General features: G+C 48.8%; 8 protein-coding genes across 8 annotated transcripts; 6 read left to right on the plus strand and 2 right to left on the minus strand.

Moving 5' to 3' along the window:
* Positions 1–246: 246 nt before the first annotated feature.
* On the plus strand, positions 247–1,872 carry N7508_001145 (DUF1996 and WSC domain-containing protein; the record flags this gene model as incomplete). Its single annotated transcript, XM_058459211.1, has 2 exons — positions 247–1,143; positions 1,195–1,872. 2 exons carry the CDS (start codon positions 247–249, stop codon positions 1,870–1,872), a joined length of 1,575 nt encoding a protein of 524 aa, XP_058322743.1.
* A 261-nt stretch (positions 1,873–2,133) lies between these two features.
* On the plus strand, positions 2,134–4,020 carry N7508_001146 (Major facilitator superfamily domain general substrate transporter; the record flags this gene model as incomplete). The annotated part of the gene is made up of 6 exons (XM_058459212.1): positions 2,134–2,640; positions 2,701–2,971; positions 3,022–3,062; positions 3,119–3,387; positions 3,439–3,502; positions 3,613–4,020. The coding sequence occupies 6 exons, from the start codon at positions 2,134–2,136 to the stop codon at positions 4,018–4,020; spliced, it is 1,560 nt and encodes a 519-aa protein (XP_058322744.1).
* Positions 4,021–5,234: 1,214 nt separating this feature from the next.
* N7508_001147 (uncharacterized protein) lies at positions 5,235–5,756 on the plus strand (the record flags this gene model as incomplete). The annotated part of the gene is made up of 1 exon (XM_058459213.1): positions 5,235–5,756. The coding sequence occupies one exon, from the start codon at positions 5,235–5,237 to the stop codon at positions 5,754–5,756; it is 522 nt and encodes a 173-aa protein (XP_058322745.1).
* A 363-nt stretch (positions 5,757–6,119) lies between these two features.
* On the plus strand, positions 6,120–6,948 carry N7508_001148 (uncharacterized protein; the record flags this gene model as incomplete). Its single annotated transcript, XM_058459214.1, has 3 exons — positions 6,120–6,549; positions 6,598–6,806; positions 6,859–6,948. 3 exons carry the CDS (start codon positions 6,120–6,122, stop codon positions 6,946–6,948), a joined length of 729 nt encoding a protein of 242 aa, XP_058322746.1.
* Positions 6,949–7,152: 204 nt separating this feature from the next.
* On the minus strand, positions 7,153–8,402 carry N7508_001149 (DUF3712 domain-containing protein; the record flags this gene model as incomplete). The annotated part of the gene is made up of 5 exons (XM_058459215.1): positions 7,153–7,458; positions 7,513–7,637; positions 7,693–7,707; positions 7,764–8,188; positions 8,242–8,402. 5 exons carry the CDS (start codon positions 8,400–8,402, stop codon positions 7,153–7,155), a joined length of 1,032 nt encoding a protein of 343 aa, XP_058322747.1.
* A 1,173-nt stretch (positions 8,403–9,575) lies between these two features.
* Positions 9,576–11,099, plus strand: N7508_001150 (MFS transporter; the record flags this gene model as incomplete). The annotated part of the gene is made up of 1 exon (XM_058459216.1): positions 9,576–11,099. One exon carries the CDS (start codon positions 9,576–9,578, stop codon positions 11,097–11,099), a length of 1,524 nt encoding a protein of 507 aa, XP_058322748.1.
* Positions 11,100–13,167: 2,068 nt separating this feature from the next.
* Positions 13,168–13,847, plus strand: N7508_001151 (uncharacterized protein; the record flags this gene model as incomplete). The annotated part of the gene is made up of 2 exons (XM_058459217.1): positions 13,168–13,243; positions 13,393–13,847. 2 exons carry the CDS (start codon positions 13,168–13,170, stop codon positions 13,845–13,847), a joined length of 531 nt encoding a protein of 176 aa, XP_058322749.1.
* An 85-nt stretch (positions 13,848–13,932) lies between these two features.
* N7508_001152 (ATP-binding mismatch repair protein PMS1) lies at positions 13,933–17,212 on the minus strand (the record flags this gene model as incomplete). The annotated part of the gene is made up of 4 exons (XM_058459218.1): positions 13,933–16,811; positions 16,876–16,962; positions 17,023–17,119; positions 17,174–17,212. 4 exons carry the CDS (start codon positions 17,210–17,212, stop codon positions 13,933–13,935), a joined length of 3,102 nt encoding a protein of 1,033 aa, XP_058322750.1.
* Positions 17,213–17,397: the final 185 nt, after the last annotated feature.

A 17,397-nucleotide genomic window follows, 5' to 3' on the forward strand; every position in this document is an offset into this window, starting at 1 on the left:
CAGAAACTTCACGCCGAGTTTCATCTCGTTGACATTCTTTAACGAGAACGAGCACAATGGGTGCCTATATAACAATGCTTCTGTGGCCGATTCTTGTTATTTTCCCAGCTGCATTCACTCTTTTCTCTCTCAAGTCTGGTACTTGAGATTTCATTTCCTTTGCTCTGCTGCATCTCTAGACAGCACATCTTTCGTCCTTTTCTTCTCTTCTTCTAACATCTCGGCCTTTCCCAAAAAGCCGCTAAAATGCAACCCAAAAACATCCTCGCCCTGATAGCAGGTCTATCAACAACAACCTTCGCCAAAGAAAGCCGCACGTTCGCCGTAAACCACTTCTACGGCAACGGTGCCCTAGTAACAGGGCGCATGGACCCAATCGTCAACCCAGGAGTGGCAGCCTCCCACGTCCACACAATCCAAGGCGGAAGCAACTTCAACCTGACAATGACCGACGACGCCCTAATGGACTCAAACTGCACCTCGTCCCTAGTAGACGCAGACAAAAGCAACTACTGGACCCCGTCCCTCTACTTCCAAGCCTCGAACGGCTCATTCCTCTCCGTCCCAATGTTCTACATGAACGTCTACTACTTTTTCGAAGCAACTGACGACGAAATCAAACCCTTTCCAATAGGTCTCCGCATGATGAGCGGCGACAAAGACCTTCGAATACCCCCATCAACAGCCTCAAACGTCCTCGACAGCGCCGCCGGCCCAATCCAACCAGTCCAATGGACTTGTCCACGAACTTCCTACAGTCCACCTTCCTACCCAGTCAACTCAGACGGCCTCCACGGCGTCGGAATCCAAGACCCAAACAACGCAGGTGCAGGTGCAGGCTTCCCGCACGTCAATTGTGACGGCTATGCCTCACCATTGCGCGCTGATATCCATTTCCCGTCTTGTTATAACCCCGCTGCTGGGCTGGATGATTACAAGAAGAATATGAACTGGCCGAGTAGTAAGGGAACGACCAGTGGTAAGGCGAATTGTCCTAAGGGGTGGATTCATCTTCCGCATATCTTTTACGAGGTTTATTGGAATACGCCGTTGTTTGAGGAGCTGTGGACTCCGGGTCTTGGAGAGCAGCCGTTCATCCTCAGTAACGGGGATCGGACGGGGTACTCGCTTCATGGGGATTTCGTGAGTTTCATTCCTTGTTTGATTGTGAGTGGGCTAATGTGTGGATTTAAGATTTCCGGCTGGGATGAGGGTGTCCTGCAGAAGATCATTGATAATTGCGATGCCGGTGATCTCGGTATGGATAAATGTGCCGATGCGGGTTTCATCAATGATGCGTCGACAAGTTGCAATATCGCTAATCAGATTATCGAGCCTATCTCTGGTGTGCTTGACAAGTTGCCTGGTGATAACCCGCCGACTGGATGGGGACAGGGTGCAGAGGTTGTCCCTTCTGCTTCGCTTAATGCAGAGAGTATCTCGGTCACTGCTACTGCCCAGTCTAATGTCAACAGTGCCGCGCCTTCGGACTCAGCCGAGACGGACAGCTCTACCTCTGGCTGGTCATACCTAGGCTGTTACTCCGATAATGTCTCTGCGCGCGCCCTGACGGGAGTTCAATTCGCTAATCTGGGTATCGGCAAAGTCACTTCAACAGGCTGCATAGATTACTGCGCCAAAGCCGGCTTCAGTCTGGCTGGAACGGAGTATGCAGGTCAATGTTTCTGTGGTGATAAGCTGGAGGGAAGTGTCAAGATCGGAGCGGATAAGTGTGATATGAAGTGCAACGGTGATGGATCGCAGACTTGTGGTGGTAGTGCTGCACTGAGTGTCTATGAAAGCACCGAGAAGACTTCTACTCGGAAGCTGAAGAGACATTTGCGGAGCCATCTGCGTGGATCTCATGTCTGAGTGTGTTGCAGGGAATTGTATTCTTATCATATTTTAGAGAAGAGCTCGGAGGAAGTTGTATGGATATCTATAGGTTGACCCCTGACACTTCTTCAGTTTGTGGATCTCTTGTTCTTGATTAAACCTCCACATGAGTAGTTTCAATCTCAGCGTGCTTCTCAATCCTCTCAGTGTTCATAGATCGATGATGACCAGGACGAACTGGAGAACCTCTAGTCTCGAAGACACCGCCGGTAATACCACCCTTCTCGATCCTACAGTATGGGCCAACTGCAAGGAAAGTATCTACACTGGGCTGTGACGGCTGCAAGCTGTCAGGCTTTTCTTTTACTCGGTTATGACCAGGGTGTGATGAGCGGGCTGGTCGGGGCTGATAATCAGTTCGGGATGACGTTTAATAATCCCGATAGTACGATGCAGGGTCTATTGACCTCGATCTATGATATCGGGTGTGCAATTGGCTGTCTCTTGAGTTTGGTCATTGGCCACCAATTCGGTCGACGCAAGATGATCATGGCAGGTGGTTCAATCATGATTATTGGCACTGTCATCCTCGGTAGCTCTTATACTACAGCCCAGTTCCTCGTCGGTCGGGTTGTCACCGGTCTTGGAAATGGTATCAATAGCAGTACTGCTCCGGCCTATCAGTCCGAACTAGCCCGCCCGGAAATGCGTGGTATGCTCCTTTCCGCGCAGGGAACGGTGACAATTCTCGGTCTTTGCATTGCATACTGGCTAGACTATGGGCTCAGCTTCGTGGATACACCCGTTCAATAGCGGTTCCCGATTAGCTTCCAGGCATTCTTTGCTATCTTTCTGGTTCTGCAGATGATTCCGCTTCCTGATTCGCCTCGTTGGCTCTGTGAGCAAGATCGCAGTGATGAGGCTGCTTCTGTTCTGGCACGTCTTCAGATGGATCAGCCTGCCAACCAGTCTCATCCTGGTGTTGTTCATCTGCGTCGTCAGACTGAGACCTCTATTGAGATTGAGTCTGCTGGTGGTCCTTTCGAATATAAGGAGCTTTGGTCGGGTGGTCAGATGGGTAATCTTCGTCGAATGATTTTGGCTGCTGTTGTCAATATTCAACAGCAGTTCACAGGTACATACTCATCCACATGGATTGATAGCTCATTCGCTGATTATACTTAGGTTCCAACATGATCAACTACTACGCACCTATCGTCTACCAGGTATGTCCTATCAAAAATATAAAATTCAACACCAACTAACATTGGCTTTGCAATAGAACGCAATGCATCTATCTCGCAATCTTTCCCTGATCCTCGGCGGCTGCACCTCCCTCACATACCTCGTCGGATCAATAATACCCCTATGGAGCATGGACAAGTTCGGCCGACGAGCATCACTCATGTTCTCTGCTGCCGGCCTCTGCTTCTGCTTCGTCATGACTGCCATTCTGCTTTCGATTGGTACAACTTCATGTGCATATGCAGCTACCGTTTTTGTATTTATATTCCAGTTGTTCCTTGGTATTGGATACTTGCCAGTTCCGTGGTGAGCCGTTTATCCCTATTCTTTTTAGGGCTGTCCCTGACAGAAATGTAGGTTCTATCCTTCTGAGATCTCGACTACGCGCATTCGAGCACGGTCTCAGGCGTTTGGTGGTTTTGTTAATTGGATGGAGAACATTCATCATTTTTGCCTGCTTCTGTTTTGCATGGGTAAATTGACTACTATTGATACTTGACTCCCTTGTTAAACTAAGCTGATATTATCTAGATCCCTATGGTCTATTTCTTTTTCCCCGAGACCAAAGGACCGGAGCTCGAGGATGTAGACCACCTGTTCGACAGAGGAAGACTGGAGAGAACAGTGGAATCCGGGGCCCCAGGATTTCTCCGCCATTTCAACGATTTCACCCATGGAACCTCGCTGTCTTTTGGCCCGAGATCGACACTTCGGGTGCTATCAGCCCGGAGTAGCCCGTGGCACTACGCATTTGGCGCAAAGCTAACCCTTTTCAAGGCATCCCGGGGAGACCCCGCTTGCTTACTCTATACTTCGGGCCGAGTGGTTGTTCACAAGCTTCCGGGGGGCTTCGGACCAGGCGGGAGGGCACCAGTGGCGCTCTTCAGGGCCAAGGTCGGGTTGTATGGATGTCCATGCCGATGTTGGCTTCTGTGGTAAACTTGTCAATTCAATATATGAAAAGCCCGAGCACTGACGATCTTTTACTCAAGCCTCTCATATGCTTGAGACATTTCATAATGAAGTTGCATTCGGCCATGGTCGTACCAACTTCAAAAGGTCGAATCACTGGGTTGAGTTGGCGACGAGGAGGGGAAAGAACAAATGAGGGAAGTATCAAGCAGGGAGTTTCAACGGGTAGGTAAGAAACCCCAACGAGCATTGAGGGCCTTTCGAGATGATCTCTCAGTTCCTCAAAGTGACTGCTTGTGTGGCTTCCGCATCTTGTGCAACTCTCCCAGACGTGGACTCTCTGATAGTCGATATTAAATGGGATAAATGTCTAAATCGAGTGCAAACCAACGGCAACACTACAATTTGCGGCAAATCCACTACTGGATCCAAAACATGGGACTCTCTACGAGTTGTTGCTGCAGATTACGTCCGTTATGTCCGGTCGTTTCCGTACCCCAAGATGAGCGTTCCGGATTAAGCTATCTCTCAAAGAATCCAGCGTTCGCTCGAAAGTAAAGAGATGGATGGCAAAGTATTTCGCAGGCTTTTCTGTTACGGTAAGACACTCCGGGATCGCCTTGTGCATGTTAACCTCACTTCTAAGTATGATGGGTACCCCGTCAATGAGACCACCTGTCCCGTCTCGATGCGACGCTCTGGGGTATTTACCCTTCGCTCTCTGATAGCAATCGGCTCTTTGCGCAGGAGTTCCTGGAATACAGCGTGGTGTATAAGATAGGTCAGCTCGGCGCCTGTGGCATTTTATATTTCGGTTGGCAATCTGGGTGAGTGCTTGAAAGAGTGATGGGTAAGTTGTAATTGGATGACTTAAATCGGTGGTAAAAAGTAGTGGAGCTTATAGGTATTTAAGTTCGTCACTGACATTGTTCATGAGGCTATACTATTTATCGAGAAAGAAAACAATGATAGCCACAAAGCCCTTTGTTGATCTTTTACGCCTCTTTCAATGATGTGCCATCTTTGGCTCGGCTTAGTTTGGTTTCTTTCGGGGCGAGGAATATTTGAAAAAACCATTGTCCAAGTTCTTTGTCTGTTTATGAGAAGAGAAATTGGAGATCGCCTGGGTATAAAAGCGACCAAGTCTGTATGGTCAAAGTGTATCATCGGAACAATCAATACCTCAATCACCATAGCAATTACTTCACCCTATCGGGTCTATTTACAGATTACAGGCAAACATGCCTCACGTAGACCTAGGGCGTCTTGAGCTCTTCCTGACAATCTGCAAGCGCAAAACTCCCGACGACCCTATCCACTGGATGATAATGTTGCGCCACCCAGGCGCAGAGCGATGTACCTGGCTTCACTGCACAGGAGTCCGAGGCGACCGTGAGACCGAGATTGAGGAAAACAAGAGATACAGCAGTTGGGGCATCGACACCAAAGACTGGCTGGTTGCAATTCCAGCACAGTATGGCCCTGAGGTCATCCAAGAGGCCCGGGCTCTCCCAAAACAAAGCTGTCGATGGTGGTCTCTGTACTTGATACTTAGACTCGAGATTAAGGGCTTGATGCCCCAAGGAACATTTAAGGAATGGGAGAAACACCGGCGCACTGGAAGCACGGAGAATTTTGGGACTGGTTGTCTCGGCAAGTGTTCACGCTCACGCCCTAACGTTCTATGCGCGCGCATTTTATGCTCAAACCCAGAGTGTGGACGATTCAATTGTAGGCACGAATGTCTTGGTGAAACTTACTGACATTTACACCCTTTCAGTTCTTGTTAAGCTCACTTTTATCTATTGGATGCTTTTTGGTATATCTTTATCATTGCATACATCTTTGCAATTCGACCTTTCAATACTGATCATTGAATATTAGACACTTGTTTCCTTCGATTACTATCCATGTGCTTATTGCAGTAAATTGTAGTATAGCCCTGGCGGCCTCAGTATCATCTGATCAAGCTAAGCCCGTATCGATGCGATGTTTTATAGAGGGACGATGATGTAATGTATGGCTCTCCCCGAAAGATACCAAAAAGTGGTGAACTCACAGAATCATGACGTTGCCGCGGAGTAAAAGGTTCCTTTTAACCTCTTCTTTTTCTTTATCTTCTCACAATGTCGAAAATTGCAATCATTGCCGGCGCAGGACCCGGAACGGGCGCCGCTATCGCTCGCCGCTTTGCTCAAGTTTACCCTGTGATCCTTCTTTCTCGATCGGAACACACGTTGAATCCTCTGGTCAAGGACATCAAGCACAATGGCGGTTCTGCCGTCGGAATTCCCACAGATGTCGCAAGTATTCCAAGCATGGACTCTACGTTGGAACAAATCAAGTCCAATTTCGGTCCTGACCTTACGATTGCAGCGGCAATCTTCAATGTCGCGAGCAAATTCTCGATGAAACCATTTCTAGAACAAAGCCCCGAACAATTCTTTGGGAGCATAGAACCGGCCGTTATGGGTGCATTCAACTTTGCCCAGGCCACATTACCGTTCATGTTACATGGAAATAAGGACCGGTATTCACCGACCCTCATCTTCACCGGTACGAAGTGTATTAATCCTGAAGGGCGATGGAGACTAACAGCTACAGGTGCTACAGCTGCACTCAAAGGTAGCTCTGGGCTTTCCGCGTTCGCCGCCAGCAAGTTTGGAACCCGCGCCATGGCGCAGTCTCTGGCGCGTGAATTCGGACCCAAGGGTGTTCATGTCTCCCATGCGATTATTGACGGGATCATCAACACAGAGATGACTAAAGGCTTCGGCCAGGATATTCCAGATGCAAAGATCGAGCCACAGGGAGTAAGTGGACATTCATCTGCATTGCTTTTGTCGCTAACGCTAATCCTTACAGATTGCGGATACTTACTGGCACTTGCACACCCAGCCCCGAAGTGCATTTACTCATGAGATTGATATCAGACCTTACTCAGAGAAATGGTGAGAAGGGTAATACATAACATGTCTCTATGTGCGTTCGCTGGAGCCTACAAATTAAATTAAACCAGCAAATTTATATTGCAGTCATTTCCGTGGTGTATAGTGACTCGTTTCTTGTCTGGGAAAGCCAGAAATCAAAATTAAGTCTATATTTCTGTTGAAAAGCAAAACCCCACCCGGTACCATCACTAATTAATAGATACCACATCTATGAATCAGAGAATAGACTCGATGCATATTTCAGTAGATCAAGCCTTGCAGACGCAGAGACAGCCTTGATCGCCGCAGCAAAATAGGGTATATCGTTTCCATTGAAGTCGCAGCTGTTTCCCTTGACATCAATGGTCACCACTCCAAAATCATCGTCACCCAACACGGCCTCGTGAATCAGCATTGACTTATCGATCGAGCCAAGCACATCAGTAGTGGTGCCGTTCTTGTCCAAAAATAGATAAGGAAGATCAACGTAGCCCAAGTCTGAGCCACCCATAGACAGATTGAATGTCACATGTCCCTGAAACAAGTTAGTTATAAACATATTTCTTGTCAGTGGGAAATGAGCACATACCAGCTCGACGATGTAGGGGCTAGGATTGCGAACAGAAATGGTAGCATTGAAATTAAACCCGTTCACTGGTTCATCTAAAATGTCCACCCTCGTAACATTGAAAGCACCGTCGGCGTTGATAAATTCTGTCAAGGTTAGAACAAAGACACCGAGGAGATGTACGAATCTATCAGTTCTTACCCGTAACATTATAACCTGGACCAATCATGTTAGCTCTTTTTCTAGACGCAAAATAGACAGGAAATACTCACCACCCACGTTCATAATCTTATGAATGTTCATATGAGCAGTCGGTAGACCTCCAAACTTAAGATCCGGTGTACCGGTAACCAACAGAGAAGAATTCTGGCTAGAGGCGGCTGAAGTAGCCAGCGATGACAAGCATTCAACACAAGAAAGGTCCAAGTCTTGATCAATATCAAAGCTGGCGCCATTGCTGAATTCAATTTCAGGCACCGGGAATACCGCGAAGACCTCATCGGTGTCTTTGGTTCGAATAGTGGCATTAAATGCAGTCAAATGACCACTGCCACTAAATCCACCCCCCATACTAAGACTTTTCGATTGCTTTACATGGAAGGCAGTAGGCCGAGGATTCGTGATTCGGAGACCATCATAGTCATACTCGTATTTATTGATATAATCGTTGGCAAAATTGGGGATTCCGACATAAAAGCTGCAGATATGAGCATTAGCAAATGGTCTTGTAGTTTTCGTTGGAAGTCTTACATGGGAAGGATGATTACCAGAATAGCGCAGCAGAACCCAATTAAATACGCCCACCAGAATCTTTTCATGTGCGTCTTGAAGCGCTTCCATAATGTCGGCTTGGTGGGTGCTGCGGCTGCTTCGTTCGCGTCGGAGATATCCGACAATTCTGATTTTGACATGATGGGCGCAGAGCTCGTTATGCCCCTACTTATCTTGACTATGATCCGAGATCATGAGTAGAGGTAAAGTATGCTGAGGCCAATATCCACTTCCCATGACCCTGCACGCGAAGGGTGCAAAAGTAGTAAAGTAGTATTATATCAAAGGCGAAAAGATTTCTGGGCTGATCTTCCGTTTATAATAGGGGCGCTTGGGGGTGATACCCCGTACTGTCGATCAGACCCACTCTTCACATGAGGAAGACGTACAATTGTACATGTAGATAGAGTAGAACCTCGCTAGAACATAAATGGGCCTAATGAACCTCGGTCCGTGATGTCATGCAACCGAAAAAGGCTTGCAATGCCTCTCTAGTTTGAGTCAATATCACTATTCGGAACAGTGGCTCAACTCACAAAGTACACTGGAAGCTAGCCAGGAATTCTAGCCAATCAAGCGCTACAGAGGTTTTCGGGATCTCGCGTAACGTGCAGAGGTCCGTATTCTACACTGAATACGCGATCGGCATGAGATAGTCAAAGCAGTGTCGATCATGCACGAAATCGGATAGACAACCGAGGCCCCTGTCTTGAGCTCTCCCCAGACTTGCAAGATTCATTGAGTATGGATATCTAGTGCTTTGGTTAGTCGTGGGTCAGGGTCTCTATCTATACACCGCAGCGCTTGCTGATAAGCTGTATTGCTTCAATCTCCTTAGATACCAATAGCTATTTTGATGGTTAATTCAGGCCATTTGATGGCATTGAAGTGGTTTAAGTGTACGAGAATCTTCATTGAATGGCCTAAGTCTACAGTAGCTCGTTGTAGTCCACACGTGCCTGGATGCGGAGGTGGAGAAGATCTGTGACAAGCAGAGCAAATACCCATAATAGGCTTAGCGTGCTTCCTTGGTATCACGTGATATGGATCAAGACAAAGAGTCCTTCATGTGTCCAAATGCATCTTCTTAGGATAAAGAACTGTCCGTGTGGCCCAGTGGAAATGCGTGTGATGTACTTTACAAACATGCACATCGCATGCATAATGCATTTAATGCTCATCGCACGTGACGTAAGACCCACTTTTCCTATCAAGCCAAAGGGACGAACACGTACTGACGCATCCTCCGCAAAGCTGCTGTGATACCTTTGTATCCTCGAGACCACTGGAGTGTATGCCCACAATTGGTCAACATGTCAGTGACCGATAGACCGCCTGACCGGAAACGTCCTGCTTCCCGGCCTAATTTGGCCAATGGAATTGCCGAGAACAATCATGTAGACGAGACAACAGCCCTCTTAGGTTCCGATACTCGAGATCGCTCACCATCGCCAGACGGAGATAGCATCAACGAAGACGAGGGAAAGCCTCTGCCCAAGGTCCAAATTCTGCTCCTCTGCTACGCTCGAATCATAGAGCCGCTGGCCTTCTTCTCCATCTTCCCATATGTCAACCAAATGATCCAAAGCAACGGAGGCGTTGCAGACACTGATGTCGGGTTCTACAGCGGCCTCATTGAGTCATTATTCTCGCTCACGCAAGCCATCGTGATGATATTCTGGGGCCGAGCCTCCGATCGCTTCGGGCGCAAGCCAGTCCTGGTCTTCTCGTTATTCGGCGTGACCTTAGCTACAGGTCTCTTTGGCACAGCAAAGACTATTCCCCAAATGGCCTTGTTCAGGTGTCTCGCCGGTGTCTTCGCTGGCACTATCATCACCATTCGTACCATGATCGCCGAACACAGCTCGCCAAAGACCCAAGCCCGGGCTTTCAGTTGGTTCGCGTTCAGTGGCAACCTGGGTATCTTCCTGGGGCCTCTGCTGGGTGGTGCCCTTGCCGATCCAGTTCGTCAATACCCGGGTGTCTTTGGATCCGTCCGGTTCTTCCAAACCTACCCCTACGCGCTTTCCAGTCTGGTCGTGGCACTAGTAGGAGCAACCGCTGCCATTTCCAGTGCCTGCTTTATTGAAGAGACGTTACAGAAGGACCCTGATCCTACGGACGGCGATGAGGAGACAGCCTCCGACGCACCGGTGCCCAGAGCCGAACTTTCTACCCGGGAACTCTTGAAGTCGCCAGGTGTGGGCATAGTCATCTACATCTATGGTCACATCATGGTCCTCGCATTTGCATACACAGCCGTTATCCCCGTGTTCTGGTTCACGCCCGCGAGGCTGGGAGGATACGGCTTCACGTCACTGCAAATTTCGCTGATGATGGGTCTAAGCGGTGCCGCACAAGCTGCCTGGCTCCTCCTAGTCTTCCCGCCCTTGCAGCGAAAAATCGGAACTAACGGGGTGATCCGCCTGTGCGCCACAGCCTATCCGTTCTTCTTCCTGTGCATTCCGTTTGGAAATGTCCTCCTCAAAATTGGGACGGAGGCGTCTGTCAAGACGTTCTGGGTCTTTGTGCCGGTGATTATGGTCATCGGTTGCGGAGTCAGCATGAGCTTCACGGCAATCCAACTCGCCGTCAACGATAGTGCACCCTCACCAAGGGTTTTGGGTATGCTGAACGCGCTGGCCTTGACTAACGTCAGCGCTCTGAGGGCCTTCTGCCCTGCTCTCTTCACCACCCTCTTTGCAGTAGGCGCGAGGACACAAGCGGTGGGAGGTTATGCCATCTGGATTCTGATGATTCTGATTGCTGGTGGGTTCACCGTGGTAGCTAGATACCTCCCAGAGCCCCAGAAGAACCGCAAGCGCCGAATTGTCTAAGTAAGTTGATATAATCATGGTTTGCGAAGTTCGTAGTAGGATGAGCAGCTGCTCAACGGTACTCTGTTCTCTTCATGCGCAACGAACCGCAACTGCTACAAAACACGAGCTGAGCCCTGGGACTTGAACAACCTGAGAGTTCACTGCATAAAGCATGGATGTGTAAATTTGCATTTTATATAGCCTAATTATACATAAAAGCTAGATCAACCATAGATTATGGAATGACAAATGCCCATGATCAACAACGTCCAAATCGTCCGAGGACCTGATATGACATCCAGAGTAGAGTGCACACGTCGTTCTGTTGCTTGAGAGGAGGCTCGTGCAAGTTTTCCATTTAGTGGACAGGATATGTACGTACGTACATTGGCATTTTATAGTCCTGTAAAGAGTGAAGAAAGCGTACAAGTAAATGGTGGAACATGATCGTTGCTCTGATGGCAATCCTGAAACAGAAAATATGTTAGTGAGGTCACCATAAAAGGCTTCTTTCTTTGGTCAATCGCTTCTCTTCTTCGCCTTCCTCTTCTTATCTACGCACCTTTCTTGTGAGCCATCCCCCTCCCCTTCACCCCTTCCCTCTCTTTATTCCCCAATACTTTTGCAGAATGGCCTCTCACCACCAGTCATCATTCTTGTGTGTTGATATGTAGGCTTTGACGGACTTTGCGGGCTGTCGGAAACTTGATCTCAAGCAGCCACTTGACATACCAGCTCGAGGAGACCAACTCAAAGCTGGCTGTCGTGTCCTGCTTGTTGGCCGAATAAGCAGGTTCGAAGGTTGAGATTGATTCGACCCTAGAGTAGCTGACCATAAATCAAAAAAACTCCGATGCATTGCAAAGAATGGATTGGCTTCTTCCATTCAATCGGCCCTGCAGGAATACATTACCAGATCAGTGTATCGACAGCTTTAGCTTCAGTTACAGTCTCAATTCCGATTTACTGTGACTCATGAACCAAGATGAACCAAGTTAGAAAGCAAGGCATCATTCACCCCAGATCCCCGGAGCATAGTCACATTCACTCGGGAAGCTGGTCCAGGTGCTGATGCCTCCGTAACCTGTCCCGATCAGGTAATTGGCGACTTTTTTTTTGCCAGCATTATATATACCCAGTTTCCCCCCCCACTCCCAATTTCTCTTTCTCTTTCTCTTTTCCTTCTCAACTATCCGTCCTAGCTCGAACTCAACTTAAGTCTTCCTACATCCCACCCCCATCCACCCTCATCAACCTCACCATCTTCAATCAGCCTCGAGTCTAGACTACACCCTCCGTTTCCTTTCCCATGACATCTTCATTTGAGTGAGGCTGAGTACGCAGTCCCCTGATTTATTATAGGGGTTCTCGGAAATGTCAAGTGACTGGGGAGAACACCACCGCCCACACCAAGGCTTGCCAGTGGGTATGGGCAAAAATTGCCGGTAGGAGGGAACGCTGTTGACTCCTACTTATGCAAGCCCGGGTGTTGATTCTTAAGGTACAAATGGTAAAAATGATGGGCCATGGGGATGGGAGCGGGCAGCTATTATCTGTGGGCATGAGTGAGAGACAGCTGCTGCTCTACTTGCACAGGCTTTAAGAGCTTTACATCTTTGGGGCTCATTGCAGTTGGTAGTTCGAATATTGAGTTTCCTTTGCGAATTGAGGTGGTTTTGTGGATGATTTTGCTTGTCACAATCGATATTCCCTTGACCATCTATGCTTCTGGAATACAGTTCTTTTCTTGATCCCTCGTGGGTTTCATCGATGTATCCCATTTCAAGTAGACTTTATGAGGGCGTTGGCCTGTTTTTTAATAACACTGAATACCCAGATGAGCTCTTATCCCTTTCCTTTAAACCTATCCATGGCTTAAGCTGGTAGTCGTATCCCGTCTCTGGAATGTGATGCAATCCACTGCTCGAGTACTTGCAAGGCAACTTGAGAACAAAGTCGACAAGACCCAGCCCATCACTTCAAGCTACTCCGTCCCATACCAAATACCCCATGGTCAATAGCGACGTAGTATGCACAATAGACCCTCGACCCACGGATTAGAGCGGGGAAAGCACAGACCAGCCACATGGCAGGTGGGGTTCCAAGCTTAATCGCAACCAAGATCCAAAACCCAACTACAACCACCTTCCCATATCCAAATAGTATACCAACCCCCATACAATAAATAAAGCCCAAAAAATGACGGACCACCCCCAACCCCACACACCACCACCCAAGTCCCAATCCCAGGCCCAAAATCCAACTCAAACCCCAGAAACCCCAAGCCCAACAACAGACCAACACCAAAAAGAAGCCCTAGCAGCCTTCACAGCAACCCTCCACTCAGTGGGCACAAATCTAGAAGTACCACTCCGCGACCGAGCAAGCAACATCCAATCCAACGCCTTAGCACTGGACCGACAACAAGTCGAACTAGCAGAGAATACGACCCGGCTGGCGCGGCAGAATACGCAGTGGCTGGGTTTTGCGGATGAGACGAGGGATGGACTTAAGGAAATTGGGGATGTGCAAAATTGGGCGGAGCTTATTGAGCGGGATTTGTTGGCGCTGGAGGATATGATGGATTCTGTTGAGGGGAGGGATCGGGGGTCTGAAGATGATTTGGATCGGGGTGGGGCCCAGAATGGTGAGGTGAATGTGCATGTTGATGGAGCTGTTAATGGGGATGGCGGTGGTGTTGTTAATGGGAATGGGAAGGCGAAGAAGATGGATCAGCCGGCGAGGAGTTGGTTCCGGTGGTGGTGATTGTTTTTTTGGGCTCTGTTCATTTGTGTTTGAATTTGACTGATCATACTATACATTTATATCACACATCGGGTATCGCTGTCATTTATTCTTCCTCTTCCTCTTCCTCTTCGACATCCTCTTCTTCCTCTGCGGCCTCCAAATACCTCCTCCAAGGATCCAACCCTGGGTTCTCATCCTCATCCTTGAACTCATTCCATTCATCCCACTGACCCAGACTCATCAAATGCCGCATAGTCGGTCGTCCATGCGGACAATTCCACGGTTTATCAATAGTGCCCATATTCCTCACAACACGTTCCATCTGCCTCCCCGTCAAAGTCTTGCCGATCATAATACTAGATCGACAAGCACGCATAGCAAACATCTTGCGCACTTTGCTCGGCCGCGGGACAGAAACTTCATGCGAGACGGACTCGGAAAGCAGAACGATAAGCTCTTCCAGATCCCGAACGCCGAAGACGATTTCCTTGCTGAGTGGCAACGAGACCAATTGGCATCGCCGGCCGATGGGCTCGTCCCCGCTTTCGTCAACTGTCACCACGAACCCGTTCTTCTCTAGTGCGGCTCGATTCTCGAGAACAACCTCTTCCTCAACAGCAGTGAGGTCGAGGCGCTGGGGACGAACGAGACGTTGGTTTTGCACAACGGTTTCAGATTGCAGTCGTTCAAAATTGAATTTTTCGTCTGAAGCATGTTGGTCAATGATGAAGAGTTCTTCGCCATCTTTTGCGGGACGGACCGCGATTATAAAGCCGAGGTTGAACTGGCCGATGATGCGCATCTGGGCAAAGTCTTTTTTGCTCACAGTGAGGGAGAGTCGGTCCTCGGCGGTTTCCTCGTCGAGGTTCCTAGCTTGTTGATCTGTCGGCTTGGCACGTTTTTGCAAACCCTCGCGCAGCGCTGAGATTTGGGACTGAAGTTTTGAAATGGATCCGTCCACTGTGCTGACGAGATTTACAGTAGCATCGCGATGCGTGGCGCCCTTATTCATCTTATTTGCACGACTGGCGTTATCTTGTGGCAGAACGGCGGTCTCTTCGGCTTCGTGGATCAAGCGTTGAACAACGGCTTCTTCCCGTGATTTCTTAGCCGCTTCATCAAGATTGTCATCTGCACCGGTATCATCTTGGTTCGTTTCTGTTTCGCTTGCTTCCGGTTCGGGTGGGACTGGTTCAGGAATATACTCGGCGCCTTCGGACGGCTCGGCCTCGGGTTCTTCATCGCCATCTTGAGCCTCTTGAGTCTGCTCGATCTCGATTTCGTCTTCCTCATCTTCTTCCATTCGCTCGACCTCACTCAAAGCTTCTTCCTCCTCGTCATTCTCTTCCTCTCCTTCCAGGTCTGATTTGTCATCTTCTTCTTCTTCGTCTTCATCCTCCTCGTCGTGTTCCTCAGCCTGCGACCCCGGCGCAGCAAACGTCTGCATATGCTTTCCGAAGATATTAGGCCGCGAGGGTGTATGGATCAGCCTCTTTCGGCGAGGCGGTTCTCTCATAGGAGGTGGATCCTCAGATGCCCGCTTTCGCGGGAGACCACTACCAACCATAGAAGTGACAGTCCGATTGCCAATAGTAATAGTAGCCATTTCAGCAGGAATTCGTCGAGGACGCATTCTATCAAATGCATTTTGAACGACATTTGGTGTTTCTTCCAAGTCGCCGCGTCTGCGACTTGGAGTTTCATCTAATGCTGAAGGTTGTGAGGATGGATGTTCTTGTGTTTGCTCTTCTGTCTCTTCTTCCACCTGGGAAGGAGGCTTATCGTTCACTGTCTCGGCAGCAGATGAATCTGCCTCATTTTCAGATGAGATTGGAGTCGCAGCTGGGAAAGGCTTCGATGCAGCGCGTGGCGTTCTCAGCGATGGAGCTGGAGACGGCGTTGCTTGTAATGGGCTTTCCGGGCCTTCTTGCCAAGTCATGAAACGCTTGAGTGCATTTGTCTTGCTAGCAACGGGTGTCTCCGCCGGACTATCTCTGCTCTGACTTCGACTGGGGCTATCGGCTTCAGCACTTTGACTGAGCTGTCGAGCAGTGACGAAACCAGGAAGTGATGCTAGTGGTTGTTGCTTCGCAGAAGCTTTGGATTTGACCTGTGACTGCGGCACCGTCTGATCGGCAGCCTCGAACAGTTGAGCCAGAGAAGTCTTAAGAGACTCAATCAAAGCCCCTGCATCATGCAGCAAAATCATGCGCTTATCAGGCGAAACATTAACATCATAAGCATCCGTATCCATCTTAAAATCAGCAAAGATAAACGGCGACTGAGAAACATTGAAAGACTTGTAAACTTCATTAAACGCCTTTGCAATCTGCGGCAAACCACAAGGACGCGTATTAACAAAAAACATCTGTCGATCAGGTGTCTGTCGTCCCTCACCAAAGACAGGTTTCGAAATATGACCCTGGACCTGGATTCGATTGAGCCCGTCTCCGTCTCCAGCCCGCTTCATGGCAGTAGAAGGCTCATACTCCAGATCCAGATCCAACGCAATAAGCGCCGAAAGCGTCTTCGCCCCGTAGACATTGGCGATATTCTCTCGCGTAGTGACATTCCCATTCGTAGAGAATACTACCACGTTCCGCGTCTTGCCAACGGTATTCTTAACGCTGAATTTGACTCCGGTGCTAATGCAAGCATAGGCGTGTAGCAGGTTCAACACCTTTCCATATTCCCGTTTAATATTCTTCTCCAGTTCGCGCCTGCGCACGGGGAGTCTTTTGAAGATGCCTTCGACGGACGCTGTTGTTCCCTTCTGTCCAGCGACAATCTGCGTTTTGCGCAATTTCCCGGATTGTTCGAAATCAAGTCGGTTTGCGCGTGGGACTTGATTTGCCTGTGCGGTTATGACGTGGAAATCGGACAGCGCGCACAGCGAGGAGATCGCCTCGCCGCGAAAACCGAAGGTGTTCAGACTGGCGAGATCGTCGTATGTGGATAATTTGGACGTATAGTGTTTCAGGGCTGTCGGGACAGAAGAAAGTGATTAGCTAGACTGCATATCCTCAACTGTGAGCAGCAAACTCACCAACGTTTTCATAATTCTCCGAAGCGATTCCGCTACCGTTGTCCTGAACTTCGATCAGATCCAACCCATTATTCTTGAATCGGACCTCTGTTGAACTCATATGCGTTAGGGTACAGTTTCAACTAGTTTTTTATTGGAATCACCCACCTATCGAGGTTGCGCCAGCATCGAGACTGTTTTCAATGAGCTCTTTGGCGACAGAACATAGGTCAACGATGACCTGACCGGATTGGATTTGGTGGACCTGGCAAACGCGATGGTCAGAGATTTGTGGGCTTATCAACATCAGGAGTCATACCGAGCGAGCCTCGATGGCCTGGATTGTCGCCATGTTCATTCCATGGTGTCTGAGGTGGGCGAGTTGGGCGCGTCGCACTTTACGCGTGGGTTTGCCAAGACTTGATAAGATATGACGAAGGACTCGGCTTTCTGTCTCTGGGTTTACATTCACTATACGAGCTTGTCACTGACATATTTGCTATTGCAGCTATTAACTAAAAGCTAACAGAGCCACGCGCATAA

The sequence above is a fragment of the Penicillium antarcticum genome, assembly GCF_028974205.1.
Source record: "Penicillium antarcticum strain IBT 31339 chromosome Unknown utg000002l_segment0_segment0, whole genome shotgun sequence".
Classification (NCBI taxonomy): domain Eukaryota; kingdom Fungi; phylum Ascomycota; class Eurotiomycetes; order Eurotiales; family Aspergillaceae; genus Penicillium; species Penicillium antarcticum.